The sequence below is a fragment of the Netta rufina genome (assembly GCF_964035555.1).
Source record: "Netta rufina genome assembly, chromosome: 9".
Classification (NCBI taxonomy): Eukaryota; Metazoa; Chordata; class Aves; order Anseriformes; family Anatidae; genus Netta; species Netta rufina.
The window spans coordinates 9,579,564-9,602,911 of record NC_140132.1 but is presented as its reverse complement, the minus strand read 5'-3'; the positions used below and the strand labels follow the sequence as shown (position 1 = coordinate 9,602,911).

Below are 23,348 nucleotides of genomic sequence, written 5' to 3'. Positions count from 1 at the left end.
GCCGCCCCGCCGCCGCCTCAGGGCGCCGCGTGCCCGGCGGGGCCGCGGGCCGGCAGCGAGGGGAGCGGGGCGCGGGGCCGAGGGCAGGTCCGGCGCGAGCCCGGCCGCCTCCTGCCGCCCGCCCGGCCGCGGGAATGGGCATAGTCCGCCCGCCTCCCGTCGGCCCCGCCGCGGGCAGCGGGGGCGCTCGTTCCCCCGCGCGGAACCATAGAGGCGGGCGGGGGGCCCGCCGCGGCTGCTGACGGGACGAAGGGCAGCGAGTGGGGAGCGCGGCACGTGACGCCGCCGCCGCTCTGCGATTGGCGCGGAGGGAGAGGAGCGTGAGGGCGCTGCCATGCGCCGCGCAGGGAGGGGGGAGAGGGCTCCCTCCCCCCGCGCGGGGCTTGGGCTGCCCCTGAGGAGCGCGGGAGGGGGGGGGAGCAGCTCCTGAGGAGCCCGGCCTGGCCCCTCCCCCCCCCCCCCCCCCTCAGCCCGGGGAGCGCCTCAGGCTGAGGGGAGGGCGCCTGAGAGCCCTGGGGGAGGCTGTGGAAGGGATGGGGACACGGGGAATGAGCCAATTTGGTAACTTTTACCACCAAACAGCACCTCTGCCATCGTCTTTAGGGGCTGCAGCGTGAATCTGAGAGCTCCCTGCCCCAGTGCAGCACACGGGGCTGGCTGCTCCCCACAGCTTTCCCCCCTCCCCTAGGTTTTGGGGTCCAGGTTCCAGGTGTAAGCGCCCCACGAGGATCAAGGTGCACAAAGCGCTCACATACAAAAACGCCCACGTCCTTTATTAATGGTTTCAGATGTATGTGGTACATACAGGTAACGTTACACCAGCTACGGGAAGTACGCTGCCCCCAGAGGTACTTCAGGACAAGGATCCCAGAACACCAACATGGACACACACACGGACACTACAAAAATCACTTGGAAATGATTTCTCCCCCACCCCCTCTTTTTTTTTTTTTTTTTTTAAACTGTTTTTCAGATTGACAGCTAGGACTCGTGAACCATAGGAGACTGAGCATGGCAGATCTCCCAGCGCGGTGGCACGGGCTTAAGAAGGCTGCTTCAGACACTGGAAGGTCAGAAGAACAAGAACTGAATGGGGTCACTGAACGCAGTGTCACTCAGTGCTTCAGAGCACGGCTGTCTGGGTTTGGCTCTTCTTGATGGCTCCTGCAGAATCTACTACAGCTGCTCGCACACCTGGTGGATACTTAACCCCTACGCTGCAGCACAGAAGGACAGCACTGTCCCCCACACACTGCAGCACTAGTTCCAATTAGTAGGCACTGACACATGAGGAGGGTTAAACAAATGGGACTGCAAAGACTAGAAAAAAAAAAAAACAGATGAGCCTGAGAGAAAGTGTTGTTCATTATGACAGGTCACTGACAATCCCTTCAGGTCACCAAGCTTCACGTGTCCATCTCTTGTCAGCTGTTCCCTAAACTCAGCCGTTTTATTCAGATGCTCTTCTTAGAAATAAACCCAAACTACAAAAGGTTTCAACTCCATTCTGTACACGTTCTCCATTTCCAGAGTCATTATTCTGGCTTTAGACCTTCTCCTTTCGCTTTAATTTGGATACCTTCTTGACAGTTCCGTTCTTGTTTAGAAGCTTCAGAACACGATCCTTGTGATCCAAGACCTTCAGCATCGAGTCTCGAGCCTCATTGATTTGATCCATCACAAGTTTGCACCTCTGCATATTCCCCTGAAATGAAATACTACTGTCAGTAACAGCAGCTAGCCTAAACAATTGCTCTTCCTTTTTGTAACACCACCTTTAACTGATGATGCTTCAAACACAGAAAGAGTACCTCTGTGATTTATTTATTTATTTATTTATTTATGAGTGCTTTAGCACTCATTAACCACAGCAGGATATTTTGTAATTAAGGCTAGAACAGTTCTCTTGTGCTGAGAGGCCATGGGAACGTACCTGTATGAGTTCATTGATTCGATGCAAGTCATCATCAGTGGCTGCCTTTTTCTTAGGAATGAGTCCCTCCTGTAGGGTAGTCAGTCTCTCATACACGTCATGCTCCAGGTTGGTCTAAAAGACATTAGCACTTCATGAAAAGGTTCGCCGCTAGGCCAGAAAACGTTTGCCCACATTAAGACATCTACGCAGAGATGATGATAATCTGTTCCCCTCTCAGCTGCTCATGTTAGTAATTCAGAAGATGGAGCCTCTGATGTGAAGTGTGGCACTATTCATTCGTACTAACATTCTATTTACAGGATTGCTCCACTTCTGAACAAGTATGGAACCTAACCAGAACTGTTTCCCCTCTCTCTCACAATGCTATTCCAGGAATGCAGAGGTTTTGGGGAGTTTGGTGCTAGAATGCAGAGCACCTACCTCACCCCCAACCTGAAACAGAAGCATCCAGGAATGTGGATCAGTGCTGCCTCCTCAGATCAGCCGCACCATCCCAAACAGACGCTTCTTCAGACCTGTGCATCAGCAGGAGGGAGTTGCCAATTTTGATCATCTGTACAAAATACATCAGCTCTTATGTCTGGAGCAAAATCAACACTAAGTTTCCAAGCCACTTATGCCACATTCCTGAGAAAGGGGAAAGCGCATCCCACTCCCTTTGGGCACTACACACCAGCTTATGGTTTCCCAGTGTCAGATGAGCATGTACTGAGCTTGTAAAAACCCTGTCTTACACAACTCCGTGCTCCCCCGTGCTGTAGGTAGCAGGCGAGTCCCCTTCACCTACCAGCTGCAGCAGCTGTGCCGCACAGAGATGGACCTTCCACCCTTGCGCACGACAGGATACACCCTTCTGATTGGCGATCTCCTGGAGCATTGCTTTCTTCTCTTCTGTCACCAAGAAATGCAAACTTAGGTTACACAAACTTCACAAATTCACCAGGCCTCTGTTCTCAAACAAAAACTTTAGCCTAGCTTCTGCTTTTTACACGTCCTAGTAAGTGGAAATAAGCAACATTTTGATTGGGGAAGGAATGTAGCTACCCATCTGTCCCATATCTGAAGGCTGCTCTTGCTCGTTAATGGGTTAAATGTATTTCCAGAATTTTTCTTTTCACTGTTGAGGAGTGTTTCCCTTTTTTTCAAAAATGTAGCACTGTTTCAAGTATCCTATATGGAAGAGTGGGTGGTCCATCCCATCCCACTGAAATACATATCCACTCCCTCCTTGATGTCTTCAGATAGTTGCAAAAAAAACATCCACTTAAAGAGTCTAAGGTGAGCTAAACAGCATAAAAAAGCAGTGTCTGATCTCATTTTTCCTCTTAATAGAGCAAAAAAGATTTAAAAGCCCACAAGACTCATCTGTTAGTTCGAAAGACTTGTTACTTGAAACCTAGTTTTATTTTATTAAATTGGCAGGTTTGTTAGATAAGAAGATGATCTGAAAACTAAACCAGAGCGTATCACCATAGCATATCATTTAAGAATTCCTTCCTTTAGTAAGTTTCTATCCTTCTAAATAAATACATTTCTCAATAAACGTACGATCTTACAGAATTAGACAATTTTGTCTAATCGTCTATAGGCTCCTTCCCTTTCTTTCTTCCCTGTTTTGAGAGAGATTCAGGCAACAGCTAGCTAATGAAGCTATTAGATCACTTGATCAATCCTTGTTTTTCCCGATTGCAAGGAACGCAATTTCTGTGGCACTGCTCATCAACGTGGAGGAGCCAGGAGTGTTTTTCAGACACAAAGTGTGCTGAAGCCCCACACGCCCCAGTGTCCGGTCGGAGCTGCAGACTGACCTTTCACGCGGACGTCGCTGTATCTCTGGAAGTGGTGGTAAGCAGCTTTCCAGGGATTGCGGTAATGACGAAGCAGAGTGATAGGTGGCCTCGGGCGCACAGGGACGTACCTCACACCCTCCTCATCTAGAAAAGGATTCAGGAATAACTGCGTTATTATCGTTAGGCAGGTGAAAGTGGGAGATCAGCATGACAGTAACTGTGAGAGAAGATGAGGAAGCACCACACCTCATACATCTCCATTTTGAAAAAGGTCATTTCCCCTGAACATCACTATATAGAAAACACTGAGGATCAGACAGTTGGATTCTGTATTAGTTACATTTTGGAAGCAGAGTGACAGAGTGCCTTTATGAGAAAAGGGGAAGAAATAATACATACGTTTGAAGAGGAAAAAAGGTCAGCAGAGATGACATTACCTATATATTCCTTTGGAGGAGACTTGCGTTTCTCTGCCTTCACCAGCAAACTTTTGGCAGTGGATTTCTCATCGTCGGTACTATTTGTTTCCATCATGTCCCCTTCCTCTGTGGAGATGACATGCTGCTGCTTGCGGGGTTTCTTCCTTGGGGAGGCACCAGGTGGCAAATCACTTGGAGGCATTGAAAGGTTGTTGGCCAGCAATGCCAGAGATGGAGAGACAGTGCTTGTGCTCAAAGGAGGGACTGCTGAGAAGAAAGAAAGGAAAAGAAGTCAAGCTATCAGCAGCGTAAAGGTAACACTGGCATTACCTGAGTGCCATCACCACCACTATTTGCTGTTTCAGTGCATTGTGAGGAGCGTGCATTCCATTGTAGATGCGCGTCAGCTCCACACCTGTACAAGGGCAGACACTAAGCCAGGACCAATCACTGGGACAATGCTTGTACCCTGAGATCCTTACGTACATGGACAACGACATGAAGAATGAGAGCAGACAGTTCTCACTCAGTTCCTTAATTTTAAAAACTTATGGAGTTGAATGCTACAAAAAGGAATCTGTGCTAATGGTACTGCGAAGAAGACATCTTTGAATGGATGTTCAGAGCACAGATCAGTCAATAGCAAGTGTGTTCCCTTTGCAATGCAAGTACAGGGCCAGATGCAGTCAACTCGGGACTGCAGTACTCTCCTTGCAGGAGTTCTTGCCCTGCCAAGTCAACAGCACTGCGTCAGCAGGTTACTGCACACCCCAACAGGCCTCTCAGTCTGGCAGCAGAGCGGCAGGTAGCTGGAGGGAATACTCCCTGACATTTGCAGGGAAAAACTCGATCAGCCGTGACTGAGACAAATGTGCTGCATAATCCACAGCAGAATTTCTGGCATGAGATCTCTTAACCAAAATAACTGTACGGATTTGTATTATATTGGCACTACTGATAACTGTGTTTTAAGCAAGCAATTTGCACAGACCCTCTGGAGCTGGATCATTTGAACACTAACAAAACAGTGCTGACACTGAGTGATTTCACAGAAGGTTAAGGAGAAGGCAAAGAAGCACTCTGGGGGGGGGAAAAGAAAATGCACTTGTCAAGTTGCTACCCTGCAATTCTTAATATTTGGGACAGGAACACCTCAGACATTGCAATGCCCTTTCTTCCTGGGAGTTAGAAGCTGATCTGAAGTTTCAGCTTAACTGTCAACCAAATCTTTGCTTTCCATTCTATTCACTGGGCCACTAAGACTTCATACTCTAATCATATAGCACTTCATACCTTGATTACATCACCTAAACCATGTCCCTGTTCTCTACTGGAGAGCAGTGGGAAGACAACTGTGACAAAGAAAGCATAAAGGAACTCTGTGACTTATGTTATGTGCTGCCACGAAAGAGAGGCAGTTTTATTTTCAGGATGGTTATGTTGAAATCCCAAGTTCCCCACTGCATCAACAACAAGAGAAACAACTTGATGCTTAGCAGCAACCTACCAGATACTGGTCGCATAATGTCCATGGGTTCTACTTCCTCTTTGATTTTTATCTCCGGTACTGCAGGCCCCAGCACTGCTGAAAGGGCACCGCTCATGGTGGATGGAGGAGCAGGGGCAGCCACAATTGTGGTAGAAGTCGGTGGAGCAGCTGGGACGGCTCCTGGAATGGTGGACAGAGCTGCTGTGGGCTGTGCGGTGGGGCTGGCTGCTGCGATGATCGTTGGGATGGCAGAAGGGGGCTGCTGGGAGGAAGGGGGCACCGCGATGGTGGGCTGCTCACCGCCCTGGTTAGACACTGCCTCCATAGACACCGTGACCGGAGTGGCCATGGACACGTGAATTTCGGGTTTGGGCTTGGCACTGTGAAATTGGAAAACAAGCACAACGAAGCGAAGTTAGTGGCATCGCAGTCATGACCTTCTAGCACACTGAGCCAAGCCAGATTCAGACTACTTCTGTTTTCCTGCGCCAGTAAATAACACCTGGCTCAGTAACGAGTGCAGTGACAGCAGCAGGTGTCATTACCTCCAACACATTTTCTTCCCCCTTTGTGCCCTCTAACCTTTTGTTTTGGATGCTGTTTTCTTCCACGCAGTGTACAAGCAAAATCTCACGACTAATTCCAGATGGCTTCCAAACACTCTAAAAAGGAGCACGGCACTTTTGCAGTGCAAACAAGAAGAACTTTACCCAAAGCTGCACTGCCCCTCATCCACTTTGTGGGAGCTCCCACTGTGGCTAATAGTTTTAAAACGATGAGCTATAAAGCAACTGGACACAAGCACTGAAACAGGGTAGAAGATCCATTTAACTTTCTTTAGGATTAAATCCCAAGAAATCTAGAAAAAATCTTTAAAGGCCCAGTCTTTAACGCAGCATGATATTTTTTGTGTTACGTCCCTCCCACCTCTTGAAAGCTCCTAAGGACATCGTTTAAAAGGTTCCTGCCTCAGCTTCTCAACAGCAGAGTTACTCAAGGCTGTTCAAAGTTGTCACACGGACAAATACAAAATAAATTTCACAAGAGAAAACGCTTCAATATCAACCACCAGAAGTCAAACACACACAATAAAACCAGTACAACGCAGCTGGTTGTCTTGCAGTCTTACCCAGCAGGCCTTGGTGATCCAGACGTGCTGCGCATAGTATTCTCCACACGCGTGCTAGCTACTTCAGGTGGCTGAGGTGGAATTAAGCTTTTCCGGACTGCCAGCCTGTAAGACATGGACCAATCTAAATTCCCACCTCTCTGATACAAAGGTAAATACCCCTGAGAGCAAAGGAATTGACCCAAAAAACAGGAGAGGAGCTAAGCTGAGCGCAATGACCCAGATATAACTGGTCTGCTACAGAAAGTCTCAGCTTTGAACCGAATTAGTCTTTAAGTTTTACTTTCTTTAAAGATAACTGGTTAGTTGATCTGGCCCAGTCTCCCTCACATTTGGGACTCCTCCAGAAATGCCAGGGCATGTTACTGAGACTGCCAGGCTCCAGGTGTCAGGAAAAAAAGGGAGGTCTGGCCACATCAGTGCCTTCCACTGCTATCACAGGTCTGAGCAAACTATCTGGAACTAAACAGTGCTCAGCCAGGCAGCTGCTTTGCTTAGCTGGACTAGGCTGCATCAAAGCCTGACTCCAAGATCTCCAAACCCTGACCATGGATGTTAGACAGCACAGTGCTGCATGCAGAAAAGCATTTTAGAGGCTGTTCTATCTCCTGCAGGGCTGAAAGTGAAACTGTTGTCTCAAACAGTCAGCCTCTCAAATAGAAAAATTCTTCAGTGATTCTGCTTCTTCCATTTATGCTTCAGTTTTACAGCCTGCACCTTTCCTGCCTTAGAAGAAGGTTTCCACCCAAATAAATAAAAAAAAGCAATTTTAGTCTCATAGGACACATCAATTCCCAGCATTTTCAGTTGTTAGTCAGGAGGAAATGGATTGTTAACTTTAACGTTGTCTCCTGCCTCTTTATTCAGACATTCAAAATCAAACTCTGAAAATATTGTGTGTTTTCTGGCTTACATTACTTCCCCCACCTTTTTTTTCCCCAATCAGTTTTCACAGCAGGGTACTAATCCTGTCCTTACTACCCATCCAGATTCTTCCAAGAAAAGCACTGAAATCAAAGCACAGATTTCTAATTTTAGTAGATTGAGCTCTTTGGATTTGAGGCTTTCTGGCTTAGATTAATAAAAAACACTTTCCTTCAAAAGGTCACTTGCAAGAACTAGAGACATCTTGTTACTGAGAGTAAGAGGAAACGATAGCTTGCCCCAGGGGAGAAGAAAACATGTTTCACAGAGCAGCAGGTTACTCACAACCACTGCTGACTGAATAACCTGCTAGAACTTTTCTTATCTACAGAAAATGATTCCATTTAGCTGGACTGGATTGCACAGAAGTATCATTTGTGTGTCACCTTCAATCCCACTCACCCATCTGTAGTTGGTTTCTTCCGGAGGATGCTTGGGCGTGGGGAAGAGCCCTGGGCTGGGGCACTGGCACTCTGGCTGTGGGTTTGAACAACTGTAGTTGCTGCAGAAGCTGTATTGAACGTGTTGCTAATAGGATTGGCTACAATGGTGGCTCCATCCGCCAAGACTACTGCTGGGGAGGACAGACATCGATATGGGAGAGAGAACAGATAAGGAGAAGCAGCAGTTACTTAAGTGTGATGACAAAGGAGGCGTCTGCAGAGTACGTGCTGTCTGTGCTCCTTCGACTCCCTCAACCTTTACCAGCAGTGCCTTCACACTACTTCATAACCAGTACCTTCACTACAGGCAATTTGGTAACTAGACCAGCTGCCAGGTAGAAGGAAGATACCCCAACAGCTGTTGCTACAGAAATACGTTGTCCTGAAGAAACAGAAATGGCTAGGGAGATCACCAGCACAGGTGGGTCAACTGGCTAACACTCCTGGCAACTGGACAACTCCTGGACAACGCGGCAACTTGTAGGTGAGCACTGTGAGCTGTGTTTGTGTTCCGACCGTCTGCCAAAGCCCGCCTGGCCAACCAGCTGGTGCTGGGCAGCTGGGGAGGGCACACAACACCCCCACTGGCACCGCAAACAGCGCACTGCTTGGCTGCCACGTTCCCTTCAGCATGTCACCGGGACTCCGTCAGGCCAATCATTTTTCATAAAATGCGTTTTCATCACAGTCCAAGACCAATTTACAGAGTGCTTAAGGCACCTAGCCATGTTTTAACTGCTCATGTGATCTAACTCACAGCTGGCGCAGTTCCGTAAGTGTTACCTACTTTTCAATGGCTCTCCCCACAGGGCCTTACTAAAGGGAACCGTTCAAGCTCAGGCACTGCCATTCTTTTTCCCGCTGAAATAACCCATTCAACCCCCACCCGCAGCTCTCCCTGGTGCGCTTCGGCAAGAATGACCTTCCCTGAGGTAAGAAGTGCTCTCCAGGAGAGCGCTGGGACGAACGTGCCTTGCACCCTTCTGGGGACACAGACCCTTGTGGGGTGGTTACAGACGCGGGGTCACGTCCTGCCACCTGCAGGCTCAGTGTGAGGGCACTCACCTGAGGTCTTGGGGTCAGCCTGGGGCTGCTGGGCGCCGATTGGTGCTGGCTGCAGTCCCTGCGTGCTGATGGGTGCAGCTGGGTGCAGTCCCTGCGTGCCGATGGGCGCCGGCTGGATCCCCTGGGCGCCGATGGGTGCTGGTTGGATCCCTTGGGCACCGATGGGCGCCGGCTGGATGCCCTGGATGTGCCGGGCGTGAGAGGCATCCACGGTCATCAGCTGCATGGGGTTGAGGTGCACGGTGGAGGCCACCCCGACGCCAGTCTGAGCCGTGATGGCTGAGTTGGGCGCCTGGGCTGACACTGCAAACAGCAACACAGACACCTCATCACCCCTAGCGCGGGTTGCCGCTGTCCCTCCCCCCCCCTTCTCTCCAGTATTTACTCTCAAAGACTATTTTTCTTTAAAAAAAATAAATAATTTGCCAACCTGCTTGAAGCGGTAGTGAATTTGAGAGTGGACAGGTCAGGTTGTCTGCCAGAAGAATTCAAAATTACTGTTTATTTTCATTCCATATTGCAAGAGAGAAAAGATCGACTTTAAAGTTAAGTTGAAATTACATTTCCATACCCGACCTCAGAAGTCACAGAATCACAGAATTTCTAGGTTGGAAGAGACCTCAAGATCATTGAGTCCAACCTCTGACCTAACACTAACAGTCCCCACTAAACCATATCCCTAAGCTCTACATCTAAACGTCTTTTAAAGACCTCCAGGGATGGTGACTCCACCACTTCCCTGGGCAGCCTGTTCCAATGTCTAAAAACCCTTTCAGTAAAGAAGTTCTTCCTAACATCCAACCTAAAACTCCCCTGGCTCAACTTAAGCCCATTCCCCCTCGTCCTGTCACCAGGCATGTGGGAGAACAGACCAACCCCCACCTCGCTACAGCCTCCTTTAAGGTACCTGTAGAGAGCGATAAGGTCGCCCCTGAGCCTCCTCTTCTCCAGGCTGAACAAGCCCAGCTCCCTCAGCCGCTCCTCGTAGGACTTGTTCTCCAGGCCCCTCACCAGCTTCGTCGCCCTTCTCTGCACCCGCTCAAGCACCTCGATGTCCTTCTTGTAGCGAGGGGCCCAAAACTGAACACAGTACTCGAGGTGCGGCCTCACCAGAGCCGAGTACAGGGGGACGATCACCTCCCTAGCCCTGCTGGTCACACTGTTCCTGATACAAGCCAGGATGCCGTTGGCCTTCTTGGCCACCTGAGCACGCTGCTGGCTCATATTCAGCCGACTATCCACCATCACTCCCAGGTCCTTCTCTGCCTGGCAGCTCTCCAACCATTCCTCTCCCAGCCTGTAGCTCTGCTTGGGGTTATTGCGCCCCAGGTGCAGGACCCGGCACTTGGCCTTGTTGAACTTCATGCAGTTGGCCTCAGCCCATCGGTGCAGCCTATCCAGATCCTCCTGCAGAGCTTTCCTACCCTCAAGCAGATCGACACACGCACCTAACTTGGTGTCATCTGCAAACTTACTGAGGCTGCACTTGATGCCCTCGTCCAGATCATCGATGAAGATATTAAAGAGGACCGGCCCCAGCACCCAGCCCTGGGGGACGCCACTAGTGACTGGCCTCCAACTGGACTTGGCTCCATTCACCACGACTCTTTGGGCCCGGCTATCCAGCCAGTTTCTAACCCAACGAAGCGTGCGCCAGTCCAAGCCAAGAGCAGCCAGTTTCTTGAGGAGAATGCTGTGGGAGACAGCATCAAAAGCCTTGCTGAAGTCAAGGTAGACCACATCCACAGCCTTTCTCTCATCCACCAAGTGCGTCACTGTGTCATAGAAGGAGATCAGGTTCGTCAAGCAGGACCTGCCTTTCATAAACCCATGCTGACTGGGCCTGATCGCCTGCTTGCCCTGCAAGTGCTGCGTGATGACTCTCAAGATAATCTGCTCCATGAGCTTCCCTGGCACTGAGGTCAAACTGACAGGCCTGTAGTTCCCTGGGTCTGCCCTCCGGCCCTTGTAGATGGGCGTCACGTTTGCTAGCCGCCGGTCGATTGGGACCTCCCCCGATAGCCAGGACTGCTGATAAATGATGGACAGTGGCTTGGCCAGCTCCTCTGCCAGTTCTCTCAGTACCCTTGGGTGGATCCCATCCGGCCCCATCAACTTGCACACATCCAAGTGCCGTAGCAGGTCGCCAACCATTTCTTCGTGGATAGTGAGGGCCACATCCTGCTCCCCATCCCCTTCCACCAGCTCAGGGTACTGGGTATCCAGAGAGCAACTGGTATTGCCGCTGAAGACTGAGGCAAAGAAGGCATTGAGCACCTCCACCGTTTCCTCATCTTTTGTAACAAGGTTTCCCCCCGCATCCAGTAAAGGATGGAGATTCTCCTTAGTCCTGTTTCGCGTTGATGTATTTGTAAAAAGATTTTTTGTTATCTTTAACGGCAGTAGCCAGATTGAGCTTCAGATGAGCTTTGGCCTTTCTAATTTTGTCCCTGCACAGCCTCGTAACCTCCTTATAGTCCTCCTCAGTGGCTCGCCCTTTTTTCCAAAGATTATAAACCCTCTTCTTTCTCCTAAACTCAAGCTGCAACTCTCTGTTGAGCCAGGCCGGTCTTCTTCCACGCCGGCTCGTCTTTGGGCACATGGGGACAGACCGTTCCTGCGCCATTAAGATTTCCCTCTTGAAGAGCGCCCAGCCTTCCTGGACCCCTCTGCCCTTCAGAACCACCTCCCAAGGGACTCCACCAACCAGTGTCCTGAGCAGCTCAAAGTCAGCCCTCCGAAAGTCCAATACAGCGGTTTTACTGGTCCCCTTCCTGGCCTCGCCAAGAATAGTGAACTCCACCATTGCGTGGTCACTCTGCCCAAGACAGCTCCCGACAATCACGTCCTCCACCAGTCCTTCTCTGTTTGTGAAGAGAAGGTCTAGCGGGGCGCCACCCCTGGTAGGCTCACTAACCAGCTGCGTCAGGAAGCTATCTTCCACGCTCTCCAGAAACCTCCTAGACTGCTTTCTCTGGGCTGTGTTGTGCTTCCAGGATATGTCAGGGAAGTTGAAGTCCCCCACAAGAACAAGCGCCGATGATTTCGCAACTTCTGCCAGCTGCCTGTAGAACTCATCCGTCTCCTCATCCTGGTTCGGCGGTCTATCACAGACCCCGACCAGGACACTAGCCTTGTTGGCCTTCCCGCCGATCCTAACCCAAAGGGACTCAACCTTGTCATTCCCAGCCTCGAGTTCTACAACCTCGAAAGACTCTCTAATATAGAGAGCCACACCACCACCCCTTCTGTGCTGCCTGTCCCTTCTATAGAGCTTATAGCCAGGCATTGCAACACTCCAGTCATGAGACTGGTCCCACCACGACTCCATGATGGCAATCAAGTCATAGCCTGCCTGCTGCACGATGGCTTCCAGCTCCTCCTGTTTGTTACCCACGCTGCGTGCATTGGTGTAGATGCACTTCAGCTGGGCCATTGCCTTATCCCCCAGCCTTGCCATTGTTCCCCCTGGCACAGCTCCAACAAGCCTTGTTTCAGCCCCATCCCCCTTCTTACCTAGTTTAAAGCCCTCTCAATGAGCCCCGCTAGCTCCTGGCCCAGGATCCGTTTTCCCCTAAATCTGTGTACTATTTTTGCTCACTACAGCATTATTAACCTTTTTACACAAGGCTTTTTAAGTATCAATACTTGGTGTTTTCCCAGCTTAAATTACAAGTCTAAATCAATTTTAGAAAGAAATCTCCTTTTCAAGAGAGTCTTTCACAGAGCTAACTACATCATTTAGAAGACCAACATTGACTGTATCTAAGCAAGTGGCAAGGACAGAGACTCAAGCGTAAGTACCTTAAAATGAAGCCTACTTCTACCCCTCCTTTCCCCGGCCACATAAGCAAAATAATTTTATTTGTGTAGCTGGACAAACTTCTGAACTTGAATACAATCCTATCTGACTCAGAACAGGGCTTGCAATTATAGACTGTATCTCGCAGCTAAAACAATCATGAAATCTCTGCGGCAAAACAGTGTTCCAAGTGATTCACCTGCCTTGTAAGTCCAATTCATTCATTTGGATTTACAGCTCTGAGTAGTGTTGATTCCATCTTTCCAGATCTACTGTGAGGCATCCTGCTGCGCTCCTCCCAGGGGGCACTTCACAGTGATGCTGGGCTACCTGCAGCTCCTGGACCTCCAGAGTTTCAGTCATTACAGAACAGTAATGCAATTTCTACAGCAGCACACCAAAATCAAGTGCTAACTTGCTAACAGTGGGCTTGCCTGCAAACAGCAGCGAGCCTTCTCATCACAGACCAAGCTGGTTTTGTCACAGGATTTCAATGAGAAGTTCTTGTGCTAACAAGTCACTCCAAAAACAGCTGTCAAAAGCCTGAAATACAGCACCAGGTCCCTAATGTGACTTCTCTGTATTAATTCTGTCACAAGTACATGTTATGTGAAACAATTGTTGCAGGACTGTCTATCCAACAAAATCATTTCTGAAACTATGTAAACACAACCAAGCCCTTGGAAAGCTCGGGTCTTCTCAACATCCTTCCTCAAAATACCACAGCAGTACTCCTTAGAGCTCAGTGATATTAAAAAGTCTGCACTATGTTCTAAGTTCTCCAGTGGCTGTCCTCAGCAGGGGTTCAAGTCCCTCCTGACACTCGGAATTCTCCACTTTGAGGTGTCACCAGTTACTGCCCTAATTAGTATTGTCAACTGATGCTTCCAATCAATTTAATAAACCAAATGTCTCTGTCAGTGAGCTACTGGTGAGCCTTCATCTTTTTAGAAGTCAGTATTATCCTGTCATTGGCCCAACATGCTAGCAGTAGCAGAACTCCTGACAGTCTGCTTTGAGGTCTTGCACAACGTCCCTGTGGCAACACTGACACTCCTCCAACATCTGTCCCTGCTTCCTGATGCCCTACAGCACAAAAAAAAAAAAAAGCTTTCATCAAGGGCTCTGTAACCACCCAGTCACTGCTACCAACACCAAGTACCACCACTTACCCACATATCCTCCTTTAAAACGACTCCAGCCAAAGCACAGGAAGGTACAGAGAGGCCCCTCATCCCTATCATAAGTCATTTTATTATCCTGGAGCCCACCTCAAATCAAGACAGGACTTATAGTCAAGACTTGCAACTGTAATTTCAATGACAATTTCCAACCTCAATGACAAAAAACAGGCCGCAGTACTGCACTAATTCCCTGTGTATGCTTTCCCATTCAGCAAATGGGATTTGCAGGCTCCATGTCCTTCCAACTCCCCTCTGTACCGGCCAAGGGTAACGTGCTACCAGCAGACACAGATACTCCATAAAAATCCAGATCTGGGATTGTGGGAATTACCATATCACAGAGAACTGTCCTTAGCCACTCAGTAAGGTAGAAGTGCTTCAAGCTTTGTCTCAGGCAAATAATTTAAGTCTGGGATGACTATGTAGCCAAAAACATGTATCATGTGAGCCAACCTGCAAACTACTGCACCAGTTCAAACCTGTTAACCTGCCTAGTTCTTTTAAACAGAACACAACTGCTTGCAGTGCAACTTGTTCTCTCAATTTTTGGTTTATGTTTCTCAAACTATGTATTTAAAGATAAGGGAATGAAGATGCATAAAGAGCTCATCTTTTTTGGAGGAGTTGAACTGGTTTTGATCTGTGAAATCAGATCAGGAGAGGCAAAATATCTGGATATCAAACATGAAAATCCTGGGAAAATGATTATTAGCTATGCTTAGTAGGCCTCTGAAGTAGTTCAATACTCCTTATGTTTTCCCTTCAGCCAACAAGAAGTCAAAGACTTTGCGACAAGCTGTCAGAGCTGAGCACACAAACTTCTTAGCTGCTTCCATCCCTAAAGCTTGCACATGAACTAACAACTCAACAAAAGCCTTGGCTCGCCCCAGAGCTCCTCTTACCTGGATACTGGCGAATGGTGGACACGGAGCTGGTGATGGGGGTATAGGTGTGCGCAGTCAGGGGATAGGCAGAGGGCGGGTACGTTGGTAAGAAGTACTGGAACTGGACAGGCACAGACTGCCTGTAGGCATCAAAGAGAACAAGCATCACACACACCATTTCAACCGTTCATCTTCAACCCCTGCCTTGGGGCCACTTCCTAAACTTTGTATCTCATCTGTCGTAAGCTATCAAGTATATTAACTCTCATGATTAATTCAAAACTGCTAAATCCCTTGCCGGTTTTCAAAACCACTTTTTTTTTTTTTGTATATCCTAACCCAGAAAAGCAGCAAGGCACTCAGAATCTATTCACACTCTCTGGTTCATAGAAATGTTATCTCCCTACCTGTTGTCATTCCTGGTTTCCATTGCTACTGGGTTTGGAGACGCCCGGTGACTAGAGAGGGGTATGAGGTTACTCCTTTCTGCTGTGTAGTCAGACTGGATGCGGGGAGAAGTATGCGTGATTTGCTGAGGAACCACTTTAGCTGTGCAAAGACAAACACGTAATCAGTGAACAAAGGACAAATTAGTACAGACACTGCAAAGTTGAGACGAGGTCTCTTAAAAAGAAAAAACACCCAGCCCCACTCCCAAGATATCCCCTCTTCCCAGTAATTTCCTATCCACAGTGATGACATATTTTCTCAATAGGAAGAATGAATATGGAAAACTAAGTAAATCCACCTCTTTCCCCCCTCCCCCAACTGATTTGTACCAGAATTCAAAGACATTATAAATGTGTATGTTAAATGCATATGTAACTGTTATTTGGTAGAAGGCTGAGTTACTCCAGAACTCAATTGAAGTTATATTTTGTTCGTAAACAATCAGCTCTATCCATTCTGTTGTCAAGAACTTATTTATCTAAGTTTTCAAAGCAAAGCTTGACAGAGACCAAGGAAAATGAGAAAAAAGGTAGGCAAGTACACATAGAGGCAAAGAAATGAAAGAAAACACCTACAAAAGCTTAACACTGGTGTATCAAGATGGAACTTCACTCCTTGGAAATTTACAGCAGGGAAAGATATTAAAAAGTTTCAAGAGAACAAGAACATAAGGAGGTGGGCAGGAGAACGGAGGAGATTAACAGCGGAAGCTTAAGCTGTTGGAAACATCTCAGGCAGATTCTACATCCAGGCAAATAGTTTCCGCATTTTTAGACTTGAGCTGTTTTACCCTCAAGTGAAGGCGTTAACACAACCTGAATGGGCTATAACCTATTGCTTCCAAAAGCATAGGAAGCAACTTGCAAAAATCAGCTAAGAAAGCTATACTCTATCATGAAGCAGCTTCAACTTCTAGTACATACAGTGCAGGTTCTGAAATGCCAAAAGACCCAAGTTTGTCTAAAAACTTAATTAAGTTAATGAGCCATTTTATTACTTATTCCTCCTAGAGCATCTATTTCTTCCTGGTGTTAAAAAACAAAAGCTGTGCCACAGCAGACCTGTTAATTAGCTTCTCCCAGCTTGTACTGATTTTCTTCCCCTCCTTAATTTGCTAATATACACAAACACTGATAACGTAAACAGTAAAATTGAAACATTAGTTACACGTTCTTCTTGGAACTGAAATCACTCACCAACTGGGATGTTTGAGGTTGTGACAGCTGTAGCATGGGAAGAATGGGAGGGCATTGTCATGGTGACAATGGTGCTTGTAGGTGCTTGGGTGTGAGAAACAGAACCTAAGAAAGAATAAAAACACAACATACAAGATGTTTCTATGGAGCCCAATCACACAAGTATATCTATACCATCTATACCCAAATTAACACAGCAAAAAACCCAACCTGGACAACCCCCTGAAGAATTCAGCAATTTATCTCCTGAACAATGACCATGCACATCCAAATTCTGTCTTTACCATAAAGAAAGATTCCCGCAACACTAACTACGGGCCATCTTCAGTGAGGAAAAAACAAATCCCTCACAACAGCATCATGAGAACTCACCAGCTGTGGTTGCTGAAGCAATGGTATTAGTTGCTAAAATAGGTGCCACTGTTGCTGCTGCCACTGGAGTACCAGTACTGAAAATGGTTTTCTATTTAAAAAAAAGAAAAAAGCTTCAAGTTAAGAGACCAGTACATTTTTAATATTTACTTAGATTGGAATCACATTGCACTGACTATAAAGAATGTTAATTTCTAACCCATTACTCTTTTCCCAAATGTAATCTTATCCAGCCACATGTAAACAAAAGATGCCTGAAAGCAGCCCAAGGGCTTCCCCCCTCCTCTTCCAGTCTACCTGGGCCATGGTGTGGAGCTGTGGCTTCTGCGTTCCGATAGCCGGGTGAGACGGCAGCGTAATGCGAGTCGCCGTGTCCCGTGGCTGCGCGGGCCGCTGAATACTGATAGCTGCAGAAGGAGGGTGCTGCTGGATAGACAGTGTGGGTCGGCTGCAGAGAAAGAGAAACAATCATGCAGATGACCCTGTGGATACTGAATCCAAAAGACAAAGTGCAGTGACACCTGGCTTTGTTCTCACTGAGAGCAGCACTGCTATCAAATACATGGCAAAGTGACATAAAAAACTCAAGCTACGCTGTTCTGTCATCAGGCATCCACCCTAAGCAGCTCTGTAGAAAGAGCTTTTTCTGTCATGGATGCTTTACAACATTTATATGTCATTTCTTACTGTGTCTTCATAAAGAAGATGGGCTGAATTAGCCACAACTTCTAAAAGAGAAACTCTGCTTTCCAGGAAGCAGCAGCTCACAACTGATTTGTTAAACCCTTTCTTTCTTGTAAGGCAGAGCAACAGTTCGCATTTATAGTAATTTTTATTCACAGAACTGAAAGCATTTGCACTGTACAAGCATTACTATTTTTGTATTATATCATCCCACATCCAGAGAATAATCAGCTTGCGATGACTAACACGTTTCCTCTTCCTGCAGCCTCCGTAAAGTTAGAGCACTGTAGGTTTCAAAGAATTTGCCTCCAGCATCTTTACCTGAGGGTTGACTCTGTAGCATGTGCTGCTGTTGTAGTTATGACAGGGGACTGAGCTCTTGTGGCTGAGACAGTCGCCACCACAGCAGGAGGAATAGTGCTTGAAGTCGTCACAGGCGGACGAGACTACAAAAACAAACACAAAAGAGAGATCAGAAAAGAAATTCTACAATTTAGAGAGTAACTCGGAATTACTTGACTAAAACTGCATTTTCTAGATTTTATCACTCAGTTTTGGCATTCTAGAATGCTTCCAGTCTTTCTGATTTGATCTGCAAGCTCCTTAGGAGATCCATTTTGATTTTTAAAACACGTACACTAGAGGGAATCAGTGACCTGGTATGTATGAATATAATGCAGGACTTGCAAGCATTTTTAGGAGAAAAAAACAAAGGTCAGCTCCCTTCAGAATGGAAATAAACCCTGTACTAGGTATATTCATGAAGTCAAAGATGATTACTTTGAGGTCCTTACTGAAATCATGAAGTAAAGATATTTGACCCTTGATCCTTGAACACTACTGCAGAGAGAAGACACCTACAATTTTTTCCTTACACACGTACATAAGCTGAGATACCCAGCAGCATATTAAGGTGATTTTTTTATTCTATACCAATACAATAATTTAAGAATAACCCTCATCTGCATAACACATTCAGCCTTTCAGAGTCTAAAACTTGTGTAGATCTACAGTAAGTCTTCTTCTCACTTTGTTATCACATTACAAATGGTTAAAAATCAAGCAAGGATGTCTAGTACCAACTCTACAAAGGAAATAAAACCACATGACTAATGCAATTTTTTCACTGCTTGCTTTCAGAAATCGATATATGAAAGACTGAATTGGAAGAGCTGACAACAGCCTCATCCTAGGAAACACACAATGACAGCTTCTGTATCACAAATTGGTGCCAGGAAGAATTCGGAGCAGGTGGCTAGTGTTCTGCAGAGCTGTCTGGCTGCTACCTGCCTGGATTGGTTGATGAATGATGTGCTGAACCGCTGGCTGAGCTGTAGCTGCGTTTGGCAACTGTGAAGCTGGTCTCAGGACTGTAGTTACTTTAGAACTGGACATCACTGCAGCAGCCGCTGCACCTGGGAAGCACACAAAGTGTGTTAAAATACCACATACACAAATGGCTCCCCTACAACTGCAGAGACAGACTCTTACGTTAACTGCTACGTATTCCAGTTTGAACACAGTTCACTTCAGTTGACTTTGGTTTACATATAATGTTTGCAACAAAAATACTCGAGATGCACAAAAGTATGTGGGAAGGGCAGGCATTTTGAGTGAATTGGGTTCATTAGTGCTTCTCATTCCCCTATAATAACCTCATATTGTAAATCTGATCTTCTTCTATTCCTAGATATGGTAGTACAAATAGTATTAGTACAAATAATTTGAACAGCTGCATTAGCGGGCTAGCATGTAAATAAGCCTAATACGCGAAACCAACAACAATCTTCCTGCATCTACTGAAGTTCAGAAGAAAAATACATGCACAATAAATAGAAGGAAAACAAAACAACAATAACAACAAAAGCTTGTAAACCTGCAACAGCACAGAACTGTGGTTTATTTGTCTATGGTTTGCTGACTGCTGATCATACAAAATAACTCTGAAAGGTAAGCGGCCTTGAAATCATTTTATTGTCTGGACTGCATAGCTTCTGTAAGTGTCCCTAATTTAAATTATTACCTCAAAACGTAGTATGCAAGCTGAGAGAAAGAGAGAAGGAGCAGAGATAAATGAAAATAAAAAGTTTGTGTTTCTTGTCACACGAGAATCAGGTGAACAAGAATACGTTTTAGTTCAGCTACAAATACATTTTGTATTTAATATGAAAGAAAAATATAAATGGTACATTGAAATTCAGATCAGTTTAAACTTGAACTGGAAATCCAACCCATAAGCCTTTGAAAAGTAAAACTGATCAGAAATCAGAGTGTGCTGAACACAGAGCTTCTTTTAAGGGGCTGATCTGTTTTCTAAGCCATAGCAACCAAAATCCTGGGAGACAGGAGCCTGCCGTTAGTATCAGCACTAAACCCGAGGGCAAACAAACGCACACAAAACACCAGCATGTGCAACTGCATTCATGAAAGATCCAGTGTCAGGTGGGTGCAAGAACATGCTTCAGAACTTTAACTGCTCACGTGCCACTGAGAGGTGGTCGGTCACAGGTGAGCATTGCTTACTACCAAGAGTGTGACATTCTGCACAACAGGCCAATCTATACCAACATGTATTTTTCCCTGAAAGCGTTCACTATTAACAGCACAGAAGGAGAGTAACTCAAGTGCTGCCACCTGCCAGCATTTTAAAAACTGTCACATACTGCTGCCTTAAATGACTGAAGGCAACATAATGCTTAAAAGGCCAGCAGTTGCCTCAAGTCCTATTTGTGCCAGCAGCCTTAACAGCTGGAATACTGGCTGTGTTAGCAGCAAGGCGACTTTCAGAGGAGGCCAGGTGCACTGCCCCCAAGAGGTCCCGCACAGACAGCAGCGACAGCACAGCAAGATCTTTACCTCGGGGCAAGTGAGAAGCTCCAATGTGTAGCGGAGGCCCAGGAGCACTACTTCTGATGATAGACATCTGTACATTGGTAGCCATGATATGGTGCAAGTTACTGGGATGGCCCTGCAGAGTTAAAAGAGAAAGGAATCCAGAATAAGATAGGAGCTGCATTCATGAAAATTCATGGGCACGCTATCAGCATTACCACATAAGAGAACCAAACACAGAAATGAGATTTCATAGAAATACATGGTGTACAGAGGTTACATGCATTACAAGTGAGCAGAGAAACAGTGAGATGTTTCTACGGGATGAAATTAAAGACAGCTGACGCTGTTCATGGAAGACATTCACATTTCAGAGATCTACTTTTCTGGCTGGCACTTGGATGAGTTGGCAGTAACATGCATGTCAACCTGAGAGATGTCTGTTCTGTCATTAGTGACTCCTAAGGCACAGATTCATTCCGCCTTGCCATTAAAGGCAAAAGAATAGTGGCATCCTGGCAAATGCTGTGACAAATTAATTCTGTTTTCTAATAAGGCTGGACTTCCCATGGGTATTAATGAAGATAACAGCCCATTCTTAGCCAACCAAACTCAAATCCACTTAAAGGTACTTTGCAACAAAGCCCTGAGACTTCAGAGGGCTAGCGATGAGCATTCTGGCACACCAGCTTTAAATTACAAGGTCTGGCTCTGCACTCAAAATTAGAAGGGAAAAAAAATCTAAATCATTATCTTCACACCTCCATCCCCCCCAAATTCTGTCACTAGTGGTCTACTAAGAACATACTGCAAAACTGAACTGCTCACCAGTATCTTCTGGTCTGCTCCCAGGAAAGCTAAAGAACGCTGCAGTAATGAATTCCAACAGGTTGTCTATACTGTGAATGCTCCAACTAACAGGGAAGCAGCAGGAGCTTTTGAGGAAAGAGTCAGCTCCGTAACAGCTTTTGGATAGGTTTCTGCTATTGCAGCCTCACTGTGCTACGTCAGTCAGATGGTTACAACAAACCAGCAGCTTTCTAAAGAGCTAGTGCTAACTGAGGCGGAGGTTTAGTGCTCCAAGCACAACTGATCAACAAACAGTGTCCACCAAATCGGGAAGTCTGCCCGCTGCCTTCCCTCCTGCTGCAAGAGCCCTGCTTTTACCATTGATCTGACCTTGCAGGGAGCTGGAACACAAGGAACAAACCTGTTGTCCACTGATTGTTGCCACAGGAATTGTCGGAGCCTGCGGGATGTTGCTTTCCATAGTGACAGTGACTTGTCCAGGAACCTTTGTGGGAGCCGAGAGAGTGGAGGGTGGAGCAGGAGCAATGGGCCGGCTGGGCATGGTGGGCTTCAAGGGAGGCTGCAAGAAACACCAAGGCAGGAGCATTGGCAACTCCAAGCAACAGCTCGGTGTTGAAAAGAACGTTTCTGTGAGTGACAGCCCAGAGAGAAAGCCTGCTTTGCCTGAGGACAGGCATAGTCAGGTGTTTGAAAAATAAGGATGCTGGCTGTTCAAAGCCACTCCATTTTCACATGGGACAAAGGGAAAGAGTAAGAACCGAAAGCAGCAAGGCTCTTGCTATAATTTACATTTATATACTATACCCAGCACTCCAGCAATTAAATACAGAAATACAGCCAGGGCTAGCTCAGAATTACTGCAAGGGAATAAATAAACCAGAACCGAGCTCCCCTTTCCCAACTCAAACGCGCTTTCTCCCTGCGCCCCCGTTACCTTCATGAGCCCGTCGGAGAAGGAGAGGGGCACGGCAGGGCTCAGGTGCGCCGGCGGCGCCGTGACGGTCACCGGGGCTCCGGGCGGGACCGGGTGGTGCTGGGCCAGCATCTGCACCTGCGGGTAGGGCCGCACCACCACCGGCTCCTGCTTCTCCTCGCGGGCGGGCAGCGGCGCCCCGGCGCCCAGGTGCTCCCTGGGGGCGGCTTCCGCGTCGCGGCCCGGCTCATCGCCCGCTGCGGAGAGAAGGGGCTGAGGGCACGGCGGGGACACGGGCACCGCCCGCACCGCACCGCCCCCCAGCCCCCCGAGCGGGCACCGCGGGCACGGGGCCGCGCCCCGCCGAGCTCCCCCCACCCCCCCTCCCTTCCACCCGTTGCTCCCCGCCCCCGTTCCTCCCCGTACCTGTGCCCGGGGTCCCGACGAGCCCCGCGGGGCCGCTGGCGGGGCTGGGCGGCGGCGCTGGTCCCAGGGCTGCGGGCGGCGCTCCCGAGCGGGGGAACTGCTGCGAGCTCATGGCCGCCTGCGGGCAGCGCTCCGTTACCGCTACTGCGCGCGCTGCGTCACGGCCCCGCCCCCCGCAACCCCCGCCCCCCCCTCCGCGCCCCGCCTGGCCCCGCCCCCCCGGCGGAGCCCGGATGTTCCCACAGCGGGGCCGGGGCCGGGGCTGCGGCCGGGGCTGCCCGCACCCCGCACCCGGCCTGGGGCTGCGCGGGCGGCCTGGCGCGGCCCCGCTCCCAGCCCCGCTCCCGGTCCCGGTCGCTGTTCCCGTCCCGGTCCCGATCCCGGTCCCGATCCCGATCCCCCTCCCCACCCGCAGCACCGCCGCCGGGCGCGGTCTCGGCTCGCCCCGTGCTCGCCCCGTCCCCGCCGCGCCGCCCCCCGGCCCCCTTCCCGTCCCCGCCCGCCGCCGCCTCACCTGGCCCCGCTCCGCGCCGCGGCCCCGCCGCCGCCGAGCCCCGAGCTTCGCTTCCGCCGCCGCCCTCGGGCGATTGGCTGAGACCG

The 23,348-nt window shown here is 48.3% G+C and overlaps 1 protein-coding gene across 5 annotated transcripts; it reads right to left on the bottom strand.

Annotated features, from left to right (window-relative positions):
• Positions 1 to 747: 747 nt before the first annotated feature.
• Positions 748 to 23,342, bottom strand: SAP130 (Sin3A associated protein 130). Of its 5 annotated transcripts, XR_014618702.1 has the most exons (22): positions 23,263 to 23,342; positions 22,749 to 22,866; positions 22,344 to 22,579; positions 21,810 to 21,968; positions 20,624 to 20,735; positions 19,058 to 19,182; positions 18,089 to 18,213; positions 17,381 to 17,531; positions 17,084 to 17,174; positions 16,712 to 16,816; positions 15,473 to 15,614; positions 15,084 to 15,205; positions 9,196 to 9,498; positions 8,090 to 8,261; positions 6,764 to 6,868; positions 5,653 to 6,014; positions 4,164 to 4,412; positions 3,745 to 3,870; positions 2,724 to 2,827; positions 2,357 to 2,489; positions 1,934 to 2,047; positions 1,684 to 1,705 (listed from the first exon to the last, which is right to left on the bottom strand). XR_014618702.1 is itself a non-coding variant. In XM_084291891.1 (21 exons), exons 2-21 carry the CDS (start codon positions 22,858 to 22,860, stop codon positions 1,547 to 1,549), a joined length of 3,174 nt encoding a protein of 1,057 aa, XP_084148017.1. In that variant the 5' UTR covers positions 22,861 to 22,866; positions 23,263 to 23,342; the 3' UTR covers positions 748 to 1,546. The 5 variants fall into 5 exon arrangements, 4 of the variants coding, with proteins under 4 accessions (XP_084148017.1, XP_084148019.1, XP_084148018.1 ...); XM_084291891.1 differs by lacking the exon at positions 2,357 to 2,489 and having other exon boundaries at positions 748 to 1,705; XM_084291893.1 differs by lacking the exon at positions 2,357 to 2,489 and having other exon boundaries at positions 748 to 1,705; positions 4,164 to 4,409.
• Between the last annotated feature and the right edge of the window lie 6 nt (positions 23,343 to 23,348).